The sequence below is a fragment of the Calidris pugnax genome, unplaced genomic scaffold, assembly GCF_001431845.1.
Source record: "Calidris pugnax isolate Ruff unplaced genomic scaffold, ASM143184v1 scaffold250, whole genome shotgun sequence".
Classification (NCBI taxonomy): domain Eukaryota; kingdom Metazoa; phylum Chordata; class Aves; order Charadriiformes; family Scolopacidae; genus Calidris; species Calidris pugnax.
In genome coordinates, this window is record NW_015090984.1 from 1990627 (window position 1) to 2011603 (window position 20977).

Here is a 20977-nt window from a genome sequence, read left to right on the forward strand (position 1 = left end):
GCACTGGGCACAAAGAAACACAGGGGGTTTCCTCTGAACATCAGGAAACACTTTTCTACTGAAGAATGACCGAGCACTGGCACAGATTGCCCGGAGAGTCTGTGGAGTCTCCATCCTTGGAGATACTCAAAGCCATCTGAACATGGCTCGGCAAGAGGCCCTAGGTGGCTCTGCTAGAGCAGGAAGGTTGGACAAGATCCCTTCCAATCAACCATTCTGTGGAGTATGAAAATGAAAGGAAAGGAGTAAGACAGAAAGAGAGGGACAGGGCACAGAGGCAGAAGGAAAGAATTCAATTGAGAGAGAAAAAGGCAGAAGGAAAGAGAAGAGTGAAAGGGAGTGAGTGTCAAAAGGAGCAATCAAATACAGGAATAGGAAAAGGTACCTAGAGGGAGAAAGAGTGAGCAAGAATGGAAGCAGGGAAAAATGATCAGGATAGGGAGGAAAAGAGAGACAGAAAGGGAAAGAGAGACAAAAGGAAAGAGTGTAAGAGTGGAGGGAAGACAGTAATTGAGAGGGAAAGAGATAATAAGAGAAAGAGGCCAAGCACGTGGGAGGCGAAAATGGATGTGAAAGAAAATCAGTGGGAAAGATGCTGAGTGAGAAAGTGAGACAGCAAGGACAGAGACAGAAGAAAGTGAGCACAAGGGAAAGAGAGTGAGAGGAAAACAAAGGTATCAAGAGAGAATTAGAAGCAGATGGGAGAGATTGCACAAGTCAGAGCAATCACGAGGGACAGTGAAACAGTGAGAGTGAGGGAAGGACACTGGGAAAGAAGTGAGCTGAGACGGCAAAAAAATGAAAAAAAAGCCCACCATGTAAAAGCATGTTGAGGGAAGTAGGAGGAAAAGCAAGAGGAAAGGAGAGGCAGAGAGGGAGAGTGAAAGGGGACAAGACAACATAAAAGAGTGATAGCGAAGAAAAAGGGGAAGAGTCAAAGAGAGCAAGTAGGAACAGAAGAGAGCAAGAGGCAGACAAGCAAAAGGAAAGACAGCAGCTGAGAAGGAAAGAGAAAGTCATCAAGGAGAGAGGCAGAGGGGTGCTAAGTGAGTGGGAAAGAGAGGGACACAGGCAGAAGAGACAAAGTGAACAAGAGGGAAAGGGATTGAGATGGAAAGATTGTGAGAGGCAAAGACAGGAGGACAGACAGCAAGAGAGAGCAAAGAAAAGCAAGAGGCAAAGACAGCAAACAATAAAGAGGGAAAATAAAGGAAAGAGAGGGGAAAACAAGCAAAAGAGAAAAAGAAGGATGGAGGCAAGAGCAAGAACAAAACAGAATGAGTGAGAGACAAGGACAGAGGGCCAGGAAGAGGGGTGGAGTGTGAAAGAAGATGAGGGAAAGTGAGAGGGAAAAGAGAGAGTGAAACGAAGGCGAGAGACAGAGAAAGCACATTGGTGGGGGGTTATTAGGCAAAAGTAAGTAAGAATGAAAGAGTGAGGATGAGAGAAAGAGGGAAAGCAATGAAAAAAGGGAAAGCACACAAGAGAGGGTAAGCATCTGCAAGACTAGATATTAGAGTCTCCCTAGTATGTAGGCTGGGAGTGTGCAAGAAGTAGGGAATGGACACAGCCAGGACAGCTGACCCCAACTGACCATTGGGATATCCCATAAATTGTGCTCAGCAATAACAGCTGGGGGAAAAAGGAGTAAGGGGGGATATTTGTGGTTGAGGTGTCTTCCCGAGTAACCATTATGCTTGCTGAGGCCCTGCTTTCCACAAAGTGGCTAAACATTTGCCTGTCAATGGGAAGAAGTGAATGAATTACTTATTTTGCTTTCCTTGCACACACAGCTTTGCTTCACTTATTAGCCTGTTTCTTTCTCAACCCATAAATTTTCTCATGTTTGCCCTTCTCTGATTTGCTCCCCTATCACCCTGGGAGGGGAGCAATCAAATGGCTGTGTGGTGCTTAACTGTGTACTGGGGTTAACCCATAACAGAGGGAAAGTGCATGAGAGAGAGAAAGACCACATACAACAGAGAGAAAAAGGATGAGAGAGGCCAAAACGTGCAAGAGAGAGGAAGTACAAGCAAGTAAGAAGGAAAGCATACAACAGAAACACAAATGGCATGCATAAGAGAGGAAAAACATGCACTGGGGGGGATAGCATGTGAGAAAGAGAAAGAATGCAAGAAAAAGCATGAGAAAGTGATGGGGGGGAGGGAAGAGTGCACAGGAGGGGAAATTGCACAAGAGAGACACAAAGGACAGCAAGAAACAACACGCAAGAGAGAGAAAGTACACAGGGAGAGGAAAGTACCTCACATCCAAGAAAGATGGAAAGAGCATGACAGAAAGAGGAAAAGGGCATAACAGCAGGGGAGAACAAGAAGCAGAAACAGGAAAAGTGCATGCAAGAGAACGGGACAGTGTGCATGTGCATGAGAAAGCAAATGCCCAAGATTAAGGGAAAGAGTACACAAGACAGAGAAACTATACAGAACCTATAAGGTAAGCAGAAATATGAGACAGTTAAAGACAAAACATACATGAGCGAGGGAGAAAGGATGCAAGAGGTATGGTGAAAGTGACAGACGGACTGTATGAGGGAGGAAGGGGTTCACAATAAAGGAACAGTGCACAACAGAGAAGTAATGCAGAAGAAGTGTGAAGAACGTCCAAGAGAGAGAACAGATGCATGTAACAGAGGTAAAGCATGTAAGAGAGGGAAGGAAATCTTACATAACAGGGAGGAAGAGAAAGCACGTGAGAGAGAGCGAAAGAGTATGCTTACCAAGAAGGTAAGCATTTGAGAGGGCAGAATAGGCAGAAGAGGGGGACATATGTTGAATGAGAGAGCTCAACAGAGCACGAAAGTGAGAAACATTCTCTTACAAAGTTACATTTGTGCTGACCTATACAATGGCTACATGCATATGTGCCTAAAAAACAAAACACTCACAGTATTTGCTAACTCATGCTTATGCTAAGAGGGGCTTAGTTATGTCAAGCAAACCTCAGCCCTATTCCTTAATTCACCACATTACACATAACAGCATGTGCAAGAGAAGAAAAGCATGAGATGGAGAAACTGAGATAGAAAGGATGTAACAGGGTGAGTCAAAAAGCTTGTAAGGCAGAGAGGGAAAGCTTATTCAAAGGAGGCAAAAAGTGTGCAAGAGAAAAGACCATGCACTAGAGGCAATGAGTACGCAAGAACACAAAGTATGTGCAAGACAGGGAGAGTGCTTGTGAGAGAGACCGAGAGTCCAAGAAAAGAAAATAAGAAGTGGAAATGTGTGGAAATTATAAGAAATGGGGAGGGACAGTAAGCATGAAAGAAATGTAGGGGTGGTGAGAGAGATAAAGAAATGTATGGACAACTAGACAGAGAGATGGGTAGAGAGCAAGACAGGGACAATGAAAGGATCAGTAAGGCAGAGGGAGAGTAGTATGGTCAGTGAGGGGAAAGAGAGGAAGGAGGTGGTGGGGAGAGAGTGAGGGAGAATGGATGAGGGGGAAGAGATCAGGAGGGACAGTGGGAGAGAAGGAGTGAGGGCTATAGACAGCAAGAGCAGGGAGTGATGTAAAGAGACAGAGAGGGACGGAAGGGCACTGAGAGGGAGAGAAGAAAGGACAGAGCATGAGAGGAGGGAACAGCAAGGGCAGGGAGAGACACAGACAAAGGGACAGGGAGGGAGCAACACTGAGAAAGACGGGGACCATGAGACAGACAGATGGAGAGCAAGAGGGACAGAAGAACAGCTGGAGTGATGGAAGGACAGAGTAGGGGGGAAGGGCAGTGAGTGAGATAGATGGGGACAGCCAGTGAGAAGGGGGACAGGGAGGCATGGGGGGAAGAGGAGATGGGGACAGCAAAGAGGGGCAGTTGATAGTGGGTCAGCCAAAATGAGAGGAAAGGCCAGAACAGAGGCTGGGGGCAGGGAGGTGTTGGACGAAGAAAGGGGACGATGGGGATGACACGATGAGGTGACCTAGAGGACCAGCCAGGGCGGGAGGGTAGGACAGCCAGGGAGAGTGACAGGAAGTGGGTGGTGGTGGGGAGCACAGTGAGAGGGAAGAGTGAGGGGTAGAGGGACTGCAAAAGAGAGAAAGGGACCACCACACAGACCGACAGACTGGGCTGGGAGGGGATAGCATGTGAGAATGATAGAAACTGTGTATGACAGCAAGTGCAAAAGTGTGTGTGAGAGAGGGAAAGACAGTCTGTGAGAGAGGAAAATGGTGGGGAAGCAAGGAGAGGGTGAAGGGGGGAGATAGAGGGGAAGCAAGAGGGAGGGAGTGTTGGGGAGAGAGGAAATGGGGAGGTGCTTGAGAGTGAAAGTGAGTTAGGCAGCAAGACAAATAAATGAGGGACTGAATGAAGAGAGGTATGCAGAGGGTGGGGGGGGTCTAGCAAGTAAGATAGTGAGATGATGACTCTTAGCAAGAGACATAGAGAAAGCACACACAAGAGACTGGAAGAATGCACAAGAGGTGATGTGCAAGCAAGAGATAGAAAAGCATGCAAGAGGGAGACAAAACTGCAAGGGAATAAAGCAAGAGAGAAAGAGAGCAAAGAGCATGCGGAAGATGGTAGAAGGGAGAGTTGGAGGAAGCACATCAAAGAGGTCAGGAAAGCATGTGAGAGTGGAGAAAGTGCATTCCATGGTGGAGGAAAACACATTCTGAGACAGGGGAAGTGAGGAGAGAGGTGAAAGCAAGAGAGGGAGACTGAGAAGCCGGGTAAGGGGAAGAGAGGGTATAAAGAGTCAGAGAGAGGACAAAAGAGAAAGAGACAAAGGGAAAGAGGGAGGAACAGCAAGAGAGGAATTGTTGGGGGTAGAAAATACTAAGGGGGGGAGGGTGAGGGAATGTGAGAAGAGGGACAGCGGCAGAGAGGGAACAGGGGAGAGGGGTTGTGAGCAGGAGACTGAAAGCATGTGCAGGAGGGAAAGCGCAAGCAAGAGAGGAAAACGGTGTGAGGGATGGAAAAGCATGCAAGAAGGGGAAGAAAATCAAAAGAGAGGAAAGCAAGAGCTAATGAGAGAGGGAAAACCATGAGAAAGATGTAAGTGAGGGAAAGTACGTGTGAGAACTGACAAGCATGCAAAAGAACTGGAAAGCAGAAAGGGGTGGAAGGCTCGGGTAAAGGCTGGAAGAGAGAGAGGGAGGAGAACCGAGGGGGTGGAGTGAGAAAGCTCATTAGAGAGACGAAAAAAAGCACAGTCGAGGGAATTTGAGGGGACGGGGAGAAAGGCTTGAGTGGTGAGAGAGAGGGGGAGCTTGGGGGAGTAAGAGAAAGACTGAGAGAGCCAGCAAAGGAAGTCCTGGAGAACGCATATGCAAGAGAGGTAAGGCTGCGACAGAAATATGGAGTATGTGAGGCAGAAAGGAAAAGGGGCCAGCAGAGAGGAAAAGCATGTGGTTGAGGGGGAAAGTGTGTAAGAAAGGGAACCCAACAGAGAAAATGTTTCAGCAAGAGAAAGCAAAAGAAAAGGAGAGGGAAGGCAAGAGAGAGGGACAGATGAGGGAAGGACGAGGTACAGAGGGGAAAATGAGGTAGAGACAGGGAAAGACAAGAAGGGGTGGGCGGGGAGGAGAAAGAAGAAGAGGAACAGGAAAAGAGATGAAAAACAAGAGGAAGGGAAAGCAAGAGGCAGGATAATGAGAAATCGGAAGGGACTGCATAAAAGACAGAGGTAAAGAATACAGAAAACTGACAGTGGGAGTGAGAGAGTAAGTGCAAGCATGAGAGAAAATTCATGTGCCTGGGAGAGCATGCAAGAGAGGGGAACAGCAGAAGAGCAAAGCGACACAGAGCAGGGGGTGTACAAGAGAAAAGCAACACACACGGAAGAGTGAAGGCATACAAGAAATCTAGGGAAAGCAAGAGAGAGGCAAAGTGTGTTCAGGAGTGAGGGAATGCAATTCAAGAGGGAGGCATGAACATCCAAGACAGGCAGACAGGAAACATAAAAAGAGAGAGGTAAAGCTAGAGAAAATGTGAGGGAAAGCAAATGAGAGAGGGACAGAGAGCAAGAGAGAGGGAGGCAGCAAGCTAAAGGGGGAAAGCACTAGCAAGATACTGAAAGCATGTGTAAGACAGAAAGAGCATGTAAAAAAGAGGAAACATGAAAAAGGTGGGAAATCATGTGAGAGGAGGTGAACAAGAGAAGAATAGACAACATGAGGGAAACAGGGAAACTGTAAAGCACAAAGGAAAGAAAAAGCATGCAAGGGAAGCAAAGCATGTGTGAGAGAGCAAACCTTGTCTGAGACGAAAAGCACATGACAGAGGCAAACCACATGACAGCGAGAGAGGGAAAGTGCATGAGGTGGAGACAGGGAAAGTATGTGAGAGAGTAAGGGGGCAAGCATCAGACAACCATGTGACACACAGGACAGAGAGGCGCAGTAGGTGAGTGAGAGGTAAATTGTGTGAGAGTGAGAAAGTCTGTCATGGAGAGAGGTAAAGTGACAGAGATGGGGGTGTGGGAAATGAGCTAAGTTTTGCTTCAGCTAATTGATACATTCTTGTTAGTGTGTCAGTACTAACAAAGAAGTCTTAGTAATAGTAGAGTCTAATAAATTGTATCCAATTAATCCCCAGAAATGCCCTTGCTCTGTCAAGGGACCCTTGCTCGCAGAGCGTTACCTAGGTGAAGAGAAACAGACTGGAACACGGCCTTCAACACAGGCACCCAGAGGGTTGGGGAGTATCAAGAAGGCCAAAGAAACCAGTCTCGGACAATAAATCTGCCAAGTAGATGGTAGCAAAGACTGTGAAATAACGTGTAACGAGGAAAGACAGAATGGGGAGGCAAGACAGAGAACAGGAAAGTGAGGGGCGAAACAGCAGAAAAAAGAAACACAAGAGAGTCAAAGCACACAAGAGACAAAAGGAAAGCATGAGAGAGAGTCAAAGTGTGCATAAGAGTGAAAATGCAACAGAGACAGGGATAGTGGGGAGCATGCTGTGCAACAGAGAGGAATAATGAGCAACAGAGAGGAGAAAGCACAATAGAGAGACTGAAAGCATAAATGATGTAAAGTGCATGCAAGAAAGGAAATGTTTCAGAGGTGGGAAGTATGCAAGGGATGGGGGAAACAAAAAATAGTGGCAAAGTGACAGGGGGATAGGGGAAGTCAGGCAGAGCAAGAGAGGGAAGTGCAAAAGACGGGAAAAATGAGCAGGGAAGAGCATATCCAAGGGGCAGGGGGCGACAGAAGGAAAGTGCATTGGAGAGAGAGGAGAAAAACACTGTTAGACAGGCTAAGCACATGAGAGAGAGACAAACTAGGTGTGATGTGAAAATACAAAGGCAAAATGTGGCAAAGAGAGGTGCGGCACAAGATAGAGAGGGACAGCACAAGAAAGAGGGAAGAAAAGCACAAGGAAAAGTGAGCAAGCTGGAAAGTATGCGTGAAAGTGAGGACAGAAAGCATGCAGGACAGAGAGAAAACGAGAGACCTTGAGAGAGAAGAAACATGCTAGAGGGTGTGCTGCTGTGAGCATGCAAGGGAAACAAGGAAAGCAAGAGGGAGAAGAAAAGCACATGCAACAGGGAAAGCTTACCACAGGAAAATCAAGAGCAATCAAGAGTGAAATAGTGAGCAACAGAGTGACAGCACAAGCAAGAAATGGCAAGCATGAGAAGGAAAGTGCATGCAAGAAAGAGGAAAACTGTCAGAGATGGAACAGCATGTGAGAGACAGGTGAAAGAGTCCACGAGAGAGGGGAAAGGCGGGTGAATTCAGAAAAGCAGGCAAAACAAGGTGGGTGGGAAGGGCACAGGACAGAGGCAGAGGGAAAGCAAGAGAAATGGGAAATGTGAGAAAGGGACAGAATTAGATAGCAAGAAATAGCATGAGAGAGGGAAGAAAAGCACAAGTGGAAAACTGCAAGAGCAGGAACATGTTGAAGTGAGAAAACATATCTGAGAAAGAAGGAAAATTTGGAGGAGAGGAGGAGAGAGACAAGTACACAGGGAAAGTGAGAACAAGAGAAAGCAATGAGATGGGGGGAGGTGGCAAACAGAAAAGAAATAGAAAATACAAAAGAAATATGCAAAAGCATGAATGTTCACAAGAACATGGGAGATAAGGAAACCAAGAGAGAGGCAAAGCTTGTGTAAGAGGCAATGTTAAGTCAGAGAAAGTAAATGTGTTGTCCAAGAGGCGAAGGGAGTGTGAAAGAAAAAGCTGATCAGAATGGGAGAGAAAGCACATCTGGAAAAGAGAGAAAGAATTTATGTGAGAGAGGGAGAACATGGCCAAGAAAGAGGGATGGGGCGGGGGGGACATAACTGAAAGAGGTATATAGGGACATAACTGGGGGACAGAGGGAACTGAGACAGCAAAAAATCACACTGCAAAGAGGGAAAGCATGTCTGAGGAAGACAAATGGAAAGACAGAGAGAGGGAGTACAGAGAAAGCCCAAGACAGGCAGACTAAGATGCAGAAGCAAAATAGACAGAAGGAACATCAGAGTGAGACTGTGGAGGAATTTGTGACAGAGAAAGAGGGCACATTTGAGAAAAAGGGAAAGCCCAACAGACAGATGGAGATATAGAGAGGGATACCAAAAGCAATAAAAGAGGGATAGGGGGTTAACAGAGAAAAGCAAACAATGGAGGAAAAGCACAAGTGAGGGACTGAAAGCATGAGCGAGAGGGAAAGTGTGTGCAAGAATGTGTCAGAGGTGGATGGAAAAGCATGTGAGAGATGGAGAAAATGAGAGAGGCAAAGCAAGGGAGAATGAAAAAGGTAAGCAAGAGAAAAACATCATGTGAGAAGCTCAAAAGTGTGTGAGGGAGAGAGGCAAAACATATCTGGAAGACAAGGACTGCTAGGGGCAGGAACATAAGAGAGGAAAAGCACATCTGAGGGAGAGGCCAAGATGAGAGACATAGCAAAAAAGACCAAGGAAAGAAAAGGAGAGAGGACAGAGTGAACTGGAGACAGATAGATGGGGAAAGTGGGAAGAAAGAGATGGAGAGTGAGATGGAAAGTTCAAGAGAGAGAGAAATGGTTGGGGGGATGGTTGAGAGGGAAGGATAGCGAGCAAGAGAGAGGGATGTATAGCAAGATGGCGAGATAGCAAGCAAGACAGAGGGGAATAGTGAGAGACTGAAAGCTTGAGTGAGACCAAGTGTAAGTATGTACTTTTTCTCTTAGAGAAAAACTGAGAGATGGAAATGTGTGAGAGGGCAGGAAAGGACATTAGACTGGAAAGAAAGAGAGAATGACAGCAAAGTGCCTAAATTGACACATCAACAGCAAAACACATAAGACAAAGCAGCAAGGTGCATACAGGAAAGGGGAAGTGGCAAAACATGCTCACAAGAGGCAAAGTTTGCATGCATGAGAGGTAAAGCATGAGTACAAGAGACTGAGAAGTGACAGAGAGAGAAAGCATACATGCATGCAAACAAGAAAGGCAAAGTGCACGTACAAGAGAAAGGCAAAGCACAAATGAGGCAGAAGCAATGAACATGGAAGGTAAAGCACACGAGGCAGAGCGTGCATGAGAGAGGCAACATGCACGAGGGAGAGAAATGCATATGAGGGAGGAAGTATGCAAGAGGGAGAAAGTGCACGCAAGAAGGGGAAGCACACGAGCAGAGGGAAAAGCACACAACAGTGTTCAAGGAATGCAAGGAGCAAAGTCACAGAATGATATAGGGAAGAGGGAGGTAGAACTAAAAAGCACGAAAGAGGCAGAGCACGTAAGACAGTGAAATACAGGAGACATGTAGGAGAAAGAAACATGAAGGAGAAAAAGTATCAGAGAGCAGGGAAAGCATAAGAGGGGGAAAATACATGCAAGAAGCAGAACACATAGAATAACTTAGGCTGGAAAAGACACTTAAAACCATCGAGTCCAACCATAAACCTAACTCTGTGGAGTCCACTACTAAACAATGTCTCTAAGCACCACAACCTAAACATCTTTTAAATACCTCCAGGGGTGGTGATTCAACCACTTCCCTGGGCAGCCTGTTCTGGTGCTTGACAACCCTTTGGGTGAAGTTTTTCCTAATATCCAATCTAAACATCCCCTGGTGCAACTTCAGGCCATTTCCTCTTGTCCTATCGCTTGTTAATTTGGAACAGTGACCAACATCCACCTTACTACAATCTCCTTTCAGGTAGTTGTAGAGAGCGATAAGGTCTCCCCTCAGCCTCCTTTTCTCCAGACTAAACAACACTCATTCCCTCAGCTGATGCTCATAAGCCTTGTGCTCTAGACGGTTGCTCTTCTTTGGACACACAACAGCATACCAATGTCTTTCCTGTAGTGAGGAACCCAAAAACAAACACAGTATTCAACGTGTGGAATCACAGTGCCAAGTACACAGGGATGATCACTTCCCTATGTCCTGCTGGCCACACTATTTCTGATGCAACTGTCCTTCTTGCCCACCTGGGCTCACTGCTGGCTCATATTGAACCTGCTGTCAACCAATACCCCCAGGTTCTTTTCCACCAGGCAGCTTTCTAGCCACTCATCCCCAGGCCTGTAGCACTGCATGGGATTGTTGTGACCCAAGTGCAGGACCTGGCACTTGGCTTTCTTGACCCTCATACAATTGGCCCATCAAGCCAGCCCCTCTGGATCCCTCTGTAGAGCCTTTCTACCCTCAAGCAGATCAACACTGCAGCCCAACTTGGTGTCATCTGAAAACTTCCTGAAGGTGCACTTGATCTCCTCCCCCATGTTGTTGATAAAGATATTCATCAAAACTGGCCCCAGTACTGAGCCCTAGGGAACACCACTTGCGACCAGGTGCCAACAGGATTTAACTCCATTTTCCACAACTCTTTGGGCCTGGCCACCCAGTCATTTTTTTTACCCAGCAAAGAGTTCTCCCATCCAAGGCATGAGCAGCCAGTTTCTCCAGGAATATAGAATCATAGAATGGTTAGAGTTGGAAGGGACCTTAAAGATCATCGAGTTCCAACCCCCCTGCCATGGGCAGGGACACCTCCCACTAGAGCAGGTCGCTCAAAGCCCCATCCAGCCTGGCCTTGAACACTTCTGGGGATGGGTCATCCACAACTTCCCTGGGCAACCTGTTCCAATGGCTCACCACACTCAAAGTAGAAAATTTCTTCCTGATATCTAACCTAAATCTCTTCTCTTTCTTACAATTTAAAACCATTCCCCCTTGTCCTGTCACTACACTTCCTGACAAAGAGTCCCTCTCCAGCTCTTCTGTAGGCTCCCTTCAGGTATTGATAGGCTGTTATAAGGTCTCCCTGGAGCCTTCTCTTCTCCAGGCTGAACAACCCCAGCTGTCTCTGCCTGTCTTCATAGGAGAGGTGCTCCATCCCTCTGATCATCCTCGTGGCCCTCCACTGGACCCGTTCCAACAGGTTCATGTCCTTTCTGTGTAGAGGACTCCAAAGCTGGACACAGTACTCCAGATGGAGTCTCACGAGTGCAGAGTAGAGGGGCAGAATCACCTCCCGAGACCTGCTGGCCACACTTCTTCTGATGCAGCCCAGGACACGGTTGGCTCTCTGGGCTGCCAGCAAGAACTGAGGGCTCATGTTGAGCCTCTCATCCATAAGCACTCCCAAGTCCTTCTCCTCAGGGCCGGTCTCCAGCCACCCTCCACCCAACCTGTATTTGTGCCTGAGGTTGCCATGTCCATGGTGTGGGAAAAATATGCTGTGGGAAAAGGTGTTATGAGCTTTACTAAAGTCTAGGTAGACAACATCCACAGCCCTTTCCTCATCCACTAAAGCAGGAACCTTGTCATAGGAGGAGATCAGGTTAGTCAAGTAAGCTGAGATCCCCTCACCTAGAACATTGACATGAGGGACACACAAAGTCCCTCAGAGAAAGGCAAAAGGCACACAGGAAAAAGGTGTCAGAGATGGGAATATATGCGTGCAGGGAGAAAGAAAGAGAGGAAGCCTCAGTGTGAGAGGGAATATGAGAGAGTGAAAAAGGGGGAAACAGACAACAAAGAGAAGGAAGAGTAATAAAGGGAGAGAAGCAGGAGTGGAGAGAGGAGGGAAAGCTAGTCCTTCCCAACACAGGGAAGGACTCAAGAAAGGTTGAAAGTCACAGGCAAAGTGCATCCAAGGAAGGGTAAATGCAAATCTAAGAGGGAGGGAAAGCAATTCTGAGACAAGCAGAAAGCAGGATATAGTTGGGGGAATCTGAACAGATTGAGAGGAAATACTATACAGACAGAAGGGACAGAGACCGAGTGAGAAGGAGAAAGCATGAGTGACTGCAAGCTTAAGAGGGGGGAAGTGCATGCAAGAAAGGAAAAGTCTTTCTGAGGCAGGAAAGCATACAAAGGAGAGGGAAAGCAAGAGACAAAGAGACAATAAAGGAAATAAGTGCAAGAGAAAGAAAAGGCATGTAAGAGGGAAGGTGGGAGAGAGAACAAGCACCCAAGTAAGAGATTGAACATGCAACAGAGAGGGAAAGTGCATGCAATTTGAATTTGTGTGAGACACGAGAAAGCGCACAAGGAGAAAATCTACAGAAATGAGACAGAGGCGCAAGACAAAGAGAGCAAAAGCGCGCAATAGAGAAAGTAAGTACGGGAAAGACAAAGCACATTCAAGTGAGAGAGGGAGAGCAGTGTGAGGAGAAAGGTGCATGCAAGAGGAAGAAAGTGCATGCACAAGGAGGAGAATGCATGCATGAGAGGGGGAAGCATGCAGGTGGGAGGGCATGCAAGAGCAAGGGTGAAGTGTGCAAGAGGGGAACACACAAAGGAGGGGAGGAATACACAAAGGAGATGGAAGCATGCCAACCAGGGGAAGAGCACAAAAGAGGGGGAAGCAGGCAAGAGAGAGGCACATGTGAGAGAAGGTGGAAGCACATGCAAGAAGGTAGAAGTGTGTGAGGCGGGGAGAATGCATCTGTGAAAGCGAGAGTGTGTGCGCGTGAGCTACAGAAAAAGCATGAAGGGGTATCATGAGGGGGGAAGTGTGAGGGAGAAAGCGCATGAGGAGGAAAGCACACAGAGAAGCACAAGACAGGGGAAGCACGCTTGGAAAGTGGCAGAAGCACAAGAAGGACAGAATTGCATTGGGGAGGAAAGTATGAGAGTGGGGAAATCCATGAGAAACACACCCATGTGTGCAAGGAGGGGAAGTACATGCATAAGAGCTGAAAAAAGCCTGAACCACAGGAGATGGGAAACATCCACCCATGAGAGATGATGAAAAGCCCAGGCATGAGAGATGTGGAAAGTGCAAAAGGGCGGGAAGCGTCTGTGAGAGGGTGGGAAAGCAAGAGAGAGAGGAATAGCTTTGTGAGGAGAGGGGAGCAGGGGAGACAGGTGTATAGCAAGAGAGGGGGGGGGAGCGGGATAGCAAGACAGAAGGCTGAGCAAAGGTACAAGAACCCTGTATAAAACCACATTAAGGGTGCCCCAGTTTGGCTGGGACACCTCATGTACATGAATAAATATTTACTCTTGCAAGTCTACAGTTTGAGTCCTTGCATCTCTTCTCAGTCGCCTTGGACCAGCTGCGAGGTTTTGTGATGACAGAAAATGCGCAAGAGAGAAGGCAAGTGTAAGAGGGAGACAGGCAAAACACATGCAAGCAAGAGACAAAGCACATTGAAGAGATGTAAAGTGTGTCCAAGAGCAAAGGGAAGCTTGGGGGTCAGGAATTGCTGAGGGGATAGCAAGAGAGGGATGGGGAGGATAACAAGAAAGGTAAAGAGAGAGATACCACGTGAGTGAGAGAGGGGGACAGTAAGCAGGAGAGAATGAGGAACAGAAAGTCAGAGACAGAAGGGAAGCACACAGGAAAGTGTAAATTCATTTTATAGCACCACCAAGGTTCAGCGTCCTTCCTCTACTAACAGCTGTGTGGGCTAATCAAAGAAAACTTCTTAGATGTCAGTATAGACAAATCTAATCCCTTTCATCGCAATTTGCTAAAATTCTTTTAGTTGCACCCCACTACCTATGATTTTTGAAAATAACATGCCACATGACCACTTGCTATCCTGCAACACTGATGCAGGTTACCTTTCCTCTGTTAAGCTCCAACAGCCATGGTTCACTAACAATAGGAGGGACTAACAAGTTTATTTACAAACACAAAATCTAAACAATCTTTTTTTTTCAGTTTGGTTTGTTGTTGGGGGTTTTTTTTCAGATTTTTAGAGGCTTTTCAAGTTTTTCTAGAGTCCTGCTAACAGATCCTGTCTAGATTGTCATTATTCTTTGAAGAAATTCTGTTTGCTTACCATTAATGGATCCCAAAATTTCTGACTGAAATTCATGTCCCCTAGGCTACTCATGCCCAATGTCATTAATGTTGATTCTCCTAAGATTCAATAAACTTAAGTATGTATTAAATTTAATGAACTCTTCTGTGTAAGCAGCATTTGTAAATCTAGCCATACAGGATTGCAGAAAAACATTGTCTCACACTGCAAAGGTTCCAACCAAGCATGAAGGTCAAATATCGCACCTTTTTGTACAGCAAAGTGATACTGCATACCTACACTCTAGATAGAGTAAGAAACAGCTTGTAATTCTACAGATACATGAAGAACTGAGAGGCTGTACAGTCAAGTCAGCTGCATGCTTCTGACTGTACTTCTGTAAGTCAGAGGAACACGAGAAGAGCAAGAGAAGGAGACAACGTAACCATAAACCTCAAATTAGAGTTTGGACAGGAATGAAAAGCAATTTCAGAACCCTTTCCTTTCAAGTCAAGATTACCCACAAAGTGACAGATCACTAAAAATTATAAAATGTATATGATGTGCTTACTGAAAGTGGTCTCTTCCTAAGCCAGCAGTTCTGTCGATGAGAAGAATCTCAGAGTAATGGCAGTACACCGCATCAGTAAGACCATTTAAAAGCTGTGTGGCCAAATCTACAATGCATTTGGGCAGGAGCTAGCACACTGGAGCTCAAGTTCTCCACTAGGGTCATCACTAGAAAACAAACCTCATGTTGGATATGCCAACGCTATCAAAAATCAAATCACAATTTTTTAAGTTCCAAATCTGTTCAGATGCTTAGTTCTATCTACACAAAGCAAAAATAACCTAACTGATCCCAGATCTGTGTATTTATAAATTCTGTGCACACAACTTTCCTTAACATTTACAAAGAAAGTGTTTCAGCTCCTAAAACACAGCTGCATAGCTGGTCCACAGAGCATTTATTTTGCAAATGACATTGAAGCAACTTGTCATTTGTTTATAACAGAGGCAATTGCAGGGAACCCTACTTTGCTGGATTGCTTTCCACTACTAATAAAATGCTCTTCAATTCTAAGAAGGAAGGCTGCCTGAAGGAAACTTCATAGGAAAAGTCAGTGTCTCACCAGCATCACAAAGAAATGAATGAAGAAGTATCCATCATGTCTAAGAGACATCTCCAACCATCACTGCAATGACATCATGTCAGGAGATACCTAAGGGAGTAAAATACTCTTCTGGATTGTAGCAATGAAACCCCATTCCAGTTTTATCAAATCACTCACATGTTTCCATGCACATCAGTGAAGAAGTAGATAACTTCTTCTATAAATTTTATTTATTTTTTTATTTAGAGAATGGGGCTGCTGGCAGACACAATAGGTAACATGTACTGCCATTCTAGAAAATGTAGCAGCAGTATATTCTTAGTTGCAAGCATTTTTTCAGCTTTGATTAAAATAAGGATGAAAGAATGGAGAATAAACAGAAGAGTTAAAAATGACACATAGAATACTGAAGGCTCCAGGGAAAAATGTTTGAATTGTTCCTTTTTCTTTAAGGAGGGCTGCACTTTCTACCTGGGACTCAAAAGAGGAAAAAAAAAAGGTATATTGAAACACTCGGTGCATGTCCAGCTTATGTCAGAAAGAAAAATTATTAATGTAGTAACATGGATTGTGAATGGGGGACTCAATGAATCAAATGCATTAGGTTGAAGATGGCAAAATATGATGTTAACTGCTGAAATTCGTTTAGCAAGCACGCCTTCCTAATCCTGTTTAGATCAGGACTATAAAAGAATTCAAAGCAAAACTTAAGTTTGCTGTGCCGGCATTCTATACTAACAAAGTCAAGGCATAACATCAAAAGTTTTGCAACTATTAACACCCTCCTGTAGGGCATAGCTTCCATTTTCAATACCTGAAAGCCATTTGCTAACATGAAAGCACTGTTAGAACTTTTGATCACTAAGGAAGAAAAGCCAATAATCAGCTTCTAAGCTAATTATTCTAAACTAGGAACCATCCACCAGTTCACCCTGATACCTGACTCATTAAACCAGTTAAAACACAGATTCCAACGTGCAAGTAATCTGAAAACTATCATGATGCCTAGCTAAAGAGTGGTAATTATACAACACTGTGAACGTCACCCACATTTTGTTTGGGTAGGAACTTGAAAACTGAATCCATCTGGAGTGTACTGCACAGTGAGATTGTACAGTTTAGGTGAGATTATCCAACAATATGGCCCTTTTCCCAGTCATAATGATCCCAAAAGGGAAAGTTCTCCTTCATATGAGAACAATATAGTGGTCACTGTGAAAAATACCCTTTACATGAATCAGGTACTCTCTGCAATTTATGCAAGTCACACACAGAATACTTGGTTAAGCTTAGGCATCAGTTTAATCAGTACTCCCTGTCTCAAAAATAGTTTCAAGAGTTATTAGCTTCAGTCTCCATGGAAACTGTGCAAAGAGTTCTTCTTACTATTTCTGTCTATGAAAATCCCATCACATTTAAGCTGCCAAGTTTCTTAGGAGAGCCTGAAGAACTAAAAGTGGCAGTAATATCCATGTCACTGTCTATCACATGCCACTTAATTATTTTAGAAACATATTTACCTTTCCATATGAGGAAAATATTTTATATTTCCATGTGTTTGATCAGATGGAAGCAAATTGTTTAAGGAGTTCCAACTACATTTCCATAGCAAATATATTATTTCAAAACCTCCTTATCTTCTATTCCATCATACCATACCGGACAGATACAGGCTACATCTATCTAAGGCACTTTCATCTCTCAAGGAGGCTTTTAACACCATCTCCCATAACATCCTCACAAACAGATGTATTCCAGGCTAGAAAAGCAGACAGTGAGGTGCACTCAAAACTGCTCAAATGCTGGGCTCACAAGGTTGCAATCAGCAGTACAAAGTCCACACAGATGCCAGTAACTAGCAGTCAACCCCAGGGCTTGACACTGGGGCTAATACTGTTTGACGTCTTCATTAATACCCTGGACAATGGGACAGAGACTCTTGACAAGTCTGCTCACAATACAGAACTGGGAGGAGTGGCTGATACAGCAGATGGGTCTACTGCCATTCAGAGGCACCTTGACAGGTTAGAGAAGTGGGCTGACAAGGACCTCAAGAAGTTCAAAGGGAGATGCCAAATCCTGCACCTTGGGAAGAATAACCAGGACAGGCTTGGGGCTGACCATCTGGAAAGCTTGGCAGAGAAGGACATAGGTTGTTCCTGGTGGACAACAAGTTGAACATTAGCAAGCAATGATCCCTTGAGCCAACCCAGGGCTGTAGTAGGAAAAGTAGAAGCAGCAGGCTGAGGAAAGCGATCTTTTCTCTCCGCTCAGCAGTGGTGAGATCACATCTGGGGTTCTGGATCCCATTCTGGGCTCCCCAGTATAGGACAGACATGGGTGTAATGGAGCAAGTCTACTGAAAGGTCACAAAGATGATGCAGGGCTTCAAGCATCTGACATAAAATGTGAGGCTGAGAAAGCTGAGGTTGTTCAGCCTTGAGTAGAGAAGGCTCAGCAGGGATCTCACCAATGTTCATAAACATCTTATGGGCAAAAATAAAGAAGATGTACCCAGACTCTCCTTAGTGGTGCCCAGTGAAAGAGTGAGAGTCAAGGGACACAAACCAAAATATAACAAATTCCCCTTAAACATCAGAAAACAACTGTTTTACTGCAAGGGTTGTCATACACTGGAATGGGTTGCCCAAGGAGACCCTGGAGCGTCCATCCTTGGAGACACGCAGAAACCAACTAGACATGGCCCTCATGAGACAGCTCTGGTTGACCCTTCTTTGGATGGGAGCGCCAAGTATTCTGTGATTTTATAAATTGAAAGTGCAGAGAAAGAAAAGTATATGAACATCTATTTAACCCTAGGAAGTGATGTGCCAGTGGAGCTCAGCTTTTAAGAACTCCAGCAAGAAGCTCTGTTAATTCAACCCAACTGATGCAGCTATAAATTACACGCGCTCTGCTAAGTAGCTGCAATAAACAAAGATAGTTAGCACTGAAGTCAGGCTTCCCTGCCCAGCTCAACTTCATCAGGTGCAACAGCTCTAAAATAGGCTGCAGGATGCTAGAGACTTTGCTAAGAATGGCACTGTTGAGCAGTTCTGGGCACATTCATTCCACTAAGACTGTACTAGGATGAGTCAGGAATCCCAACAACATCCTGTGGCAATCTAATGGGACTCACTCAGCATACTCAAAAAAAACCCCAGGGCAGCTGGATTCTTTTAGACCTTCCTATCTGGAGAAGTGGGGAAAGGGTTTGAATTTCACTGACCAAGGCATATTGCTTATAAAACAATTAATAGGAAGCCTTTATAAAGAACATTCTAAAGCATCAAGCAGTTTTTTTAAAAAAGCTCAGTCTCTCATACGTTTAAGAAAACATATGAAGCAGCAGAACCTCTGCCTTCTGCAGTTTCAGCTTTGGCTCCAATGAATAATGACACAGTAATGAGACAACCATTTGGCCAGCTACATGAAAACACATAAGTAAAATAAAAAGTGACCAAGTTCAGAGCAACATACCATACCAATTTAAACAAGTCCCAGCAGTACCAAAATTTCAGTCCAGAGTTACGCACTGTTTCATACAGGAAACAACCTTACCAGTTGACCCAAATGAACCTTAAAACGGCTACAGATACAAACTGCTTGATGAAATCTACTTACATAAGCGATGTGGGTATTAGAGGTCACAGCTACCCACTTGAGAGCAGTTTAAACCAGCACTGTACCTGGCAACACTACTTAGCTGAGCTTTTAATCTGCAAAAATTCAACCAAGAAAACATCAGAACAACAACAAACGCTACTACAGAGGCACATTATTTGAAACAAGTACAGATCCTCAAAGATTTTGTTAGGTAGTTTTTTATTATTTTGTTAGACAAGCTTTCAAAAAACATGCTATATGACATCATTTTCTCTTCATTGTATGTTAGTGTTCATCACAGTCTGCAGTCTAGGGTTTAAACAACATTAAAACTTCAACTCTTTAAAAACATCATGGGAGCTCTAATTCTTTCTCTACCGCTCCCCAGATAATGGCACTAAGGTGGTTTACTCCACTGTGCTTGGAGTCTTCAAAGAACAGGCAGAAAGCTCCAGTTCCAAAGCACCTACAGTGTAATAATGAAGAATGGAAGGTGGGACTGCTAAAAAATCCCACCAACAGACGAATATGGATATGGCCAGTGAAACTGTCAAGCATTTTTAAACAAAGCATGGCAGAGGTATAAAGAAATTGGGAAAACCAGTAGTTTAATAGAATGTAAGTAATACTTAGGGTCATGAGTCACATATTTACTAGAAGACATGAGGCAGGGCTTTTTATAGCTCTTTTTAAAGTTCGAAAGAATCGAGAAAACTTGAAGAGCTTGGATACTTGGTAGATGTATTGATGAAGCAAAGCAGTAATTAAAGCTAAACTGATGAGCATTAGAAACAGAGAGTTACAATTGCCTTTGGTGTCAAGACACCAGGTAGTAAAGAAAATTCAAGAAAGGATTTTCTGTGGTTATACAAATCCAGACATCAGTTATTAGTCTATGCCACATCTACTTCTCCTGAAGCAAAAAAATATCAGAATGAACAGAGAAATGGCTGGTTTTCAGAGACATTATACATCAAGACCAGTACTTAGACAGTATCAATCTATATAAGACCAAAGATGATTTCAAGATAGCTGGCCTCAGACTAAGAGGTAATGTTCTACAGTGAGTCTTAATCTACACTAAGGAGAGTGCATTACTAGGGCAATACAATAGGCCAGCACTGGGCTGCATAATTCCACTGCAACAAAGTTGGGAAAGCTAGACATCTTTAGAGAGCAACATGGCAGACAGGCAAATCAATGAATAAGGTGAATAATAACTCTACCCATTAAAGATGCCTGTTAAAACACAGCAGTGGACCGTGCAGGCATTTAGCCTGTTAGAACGGGTCCTTCTTGGTTCAAAAACCTCCACTAGTCTATGCAGCTTGGATAGCTAGGGATCCCATCTCCTCGTGCCTTTGATGAACACACATGTGGCAACACAAGCTCACAATATAGGTATAGCCCAAAACAAACAAGCAAAAGGAGAAGAAAGAAGCCAGGAAACAAAAAGCACTGACAGGATGAGACAGGATGACACTACGTAGATAAAGAGAAGTCAGAGATTTACAGAGCATGACAATGCGTAAGGCAAAGAGCTGCAATAAACTAAATGTTGTCTAAAATCCCACCTGCCAAGCCCACTGCATGATTTTATTCCCCATTAAAAAAAAAAAAAAGATAAAATGTACATTTAAATTCCACAGAGAGTAGAGAAAAGACCCTGGGATGGTAAAAATTGAGTCACTGTCAAATGTTATTTCTGTGAAAATATATCAAGTTCTTGCAATTGTGCATTGACATTATACGATAAGAACTTACAACTCCTCTCTGTATTTTAACATACTGCATCTCTCAGTTTGAATGCCATGGATGATGAGTGAAATGTAGTATTAGAGAGTCCAGTTGGATTTTACATGCGTATTCTAAGTTATGTAAGTATTTTTCAACTATGTCTTCTCAAAATTCCAAAAGCACCAATTCATTTTACATTAGCCCATCTGCTACACAAGATACTCAAAGTAAAAATATTTTAGCTACAAATGACTGCAATAACCAGTAACACACAATAAGATAAATCTGTTTTATTTATAAAACGTACGTCACTATGCCAAACAAGGACAGACATTCAAAGAACAGCGTGTTACTTAAGTTTGAATTCTATTAAAA

At 44.4% G+C, this 20977-nt stretch overlaps 1 protein-coding gene across 5 annotated transcripts in view; it reads right to left on the bottom strand.

Annotated features, from left to right (window-relative positions):
• Window positions 1–20977, bottom strand: part of PIGG (phosphatidylinositol glycan anchor biosynthesis class G) — a 101303-nt gene that overhangs the window by 17792 nt on the left and 62534 nt on the right. For 2 of the 5 annotated variants that reach the window (XR_001413318.1, XM_014953804.1), the window contains exon 13: window positions 18884–18978. The exons of the other annotated variants lie outside the window; for them this stretch is intronic. Coding sequence is in view for 1 of the 2 variants with exons in the window: in XM_014953804.1 (XP_014809290.1) it covers window positions 18900–18978 (79 nt within the window). In the remaining variant the exon portion in view is untranslated. The remainder of the gene's footprint in view (window positions 1–18883; window positions 18979–20977) is intronic. 5 annotated transcript variants of the gene reach the window in all.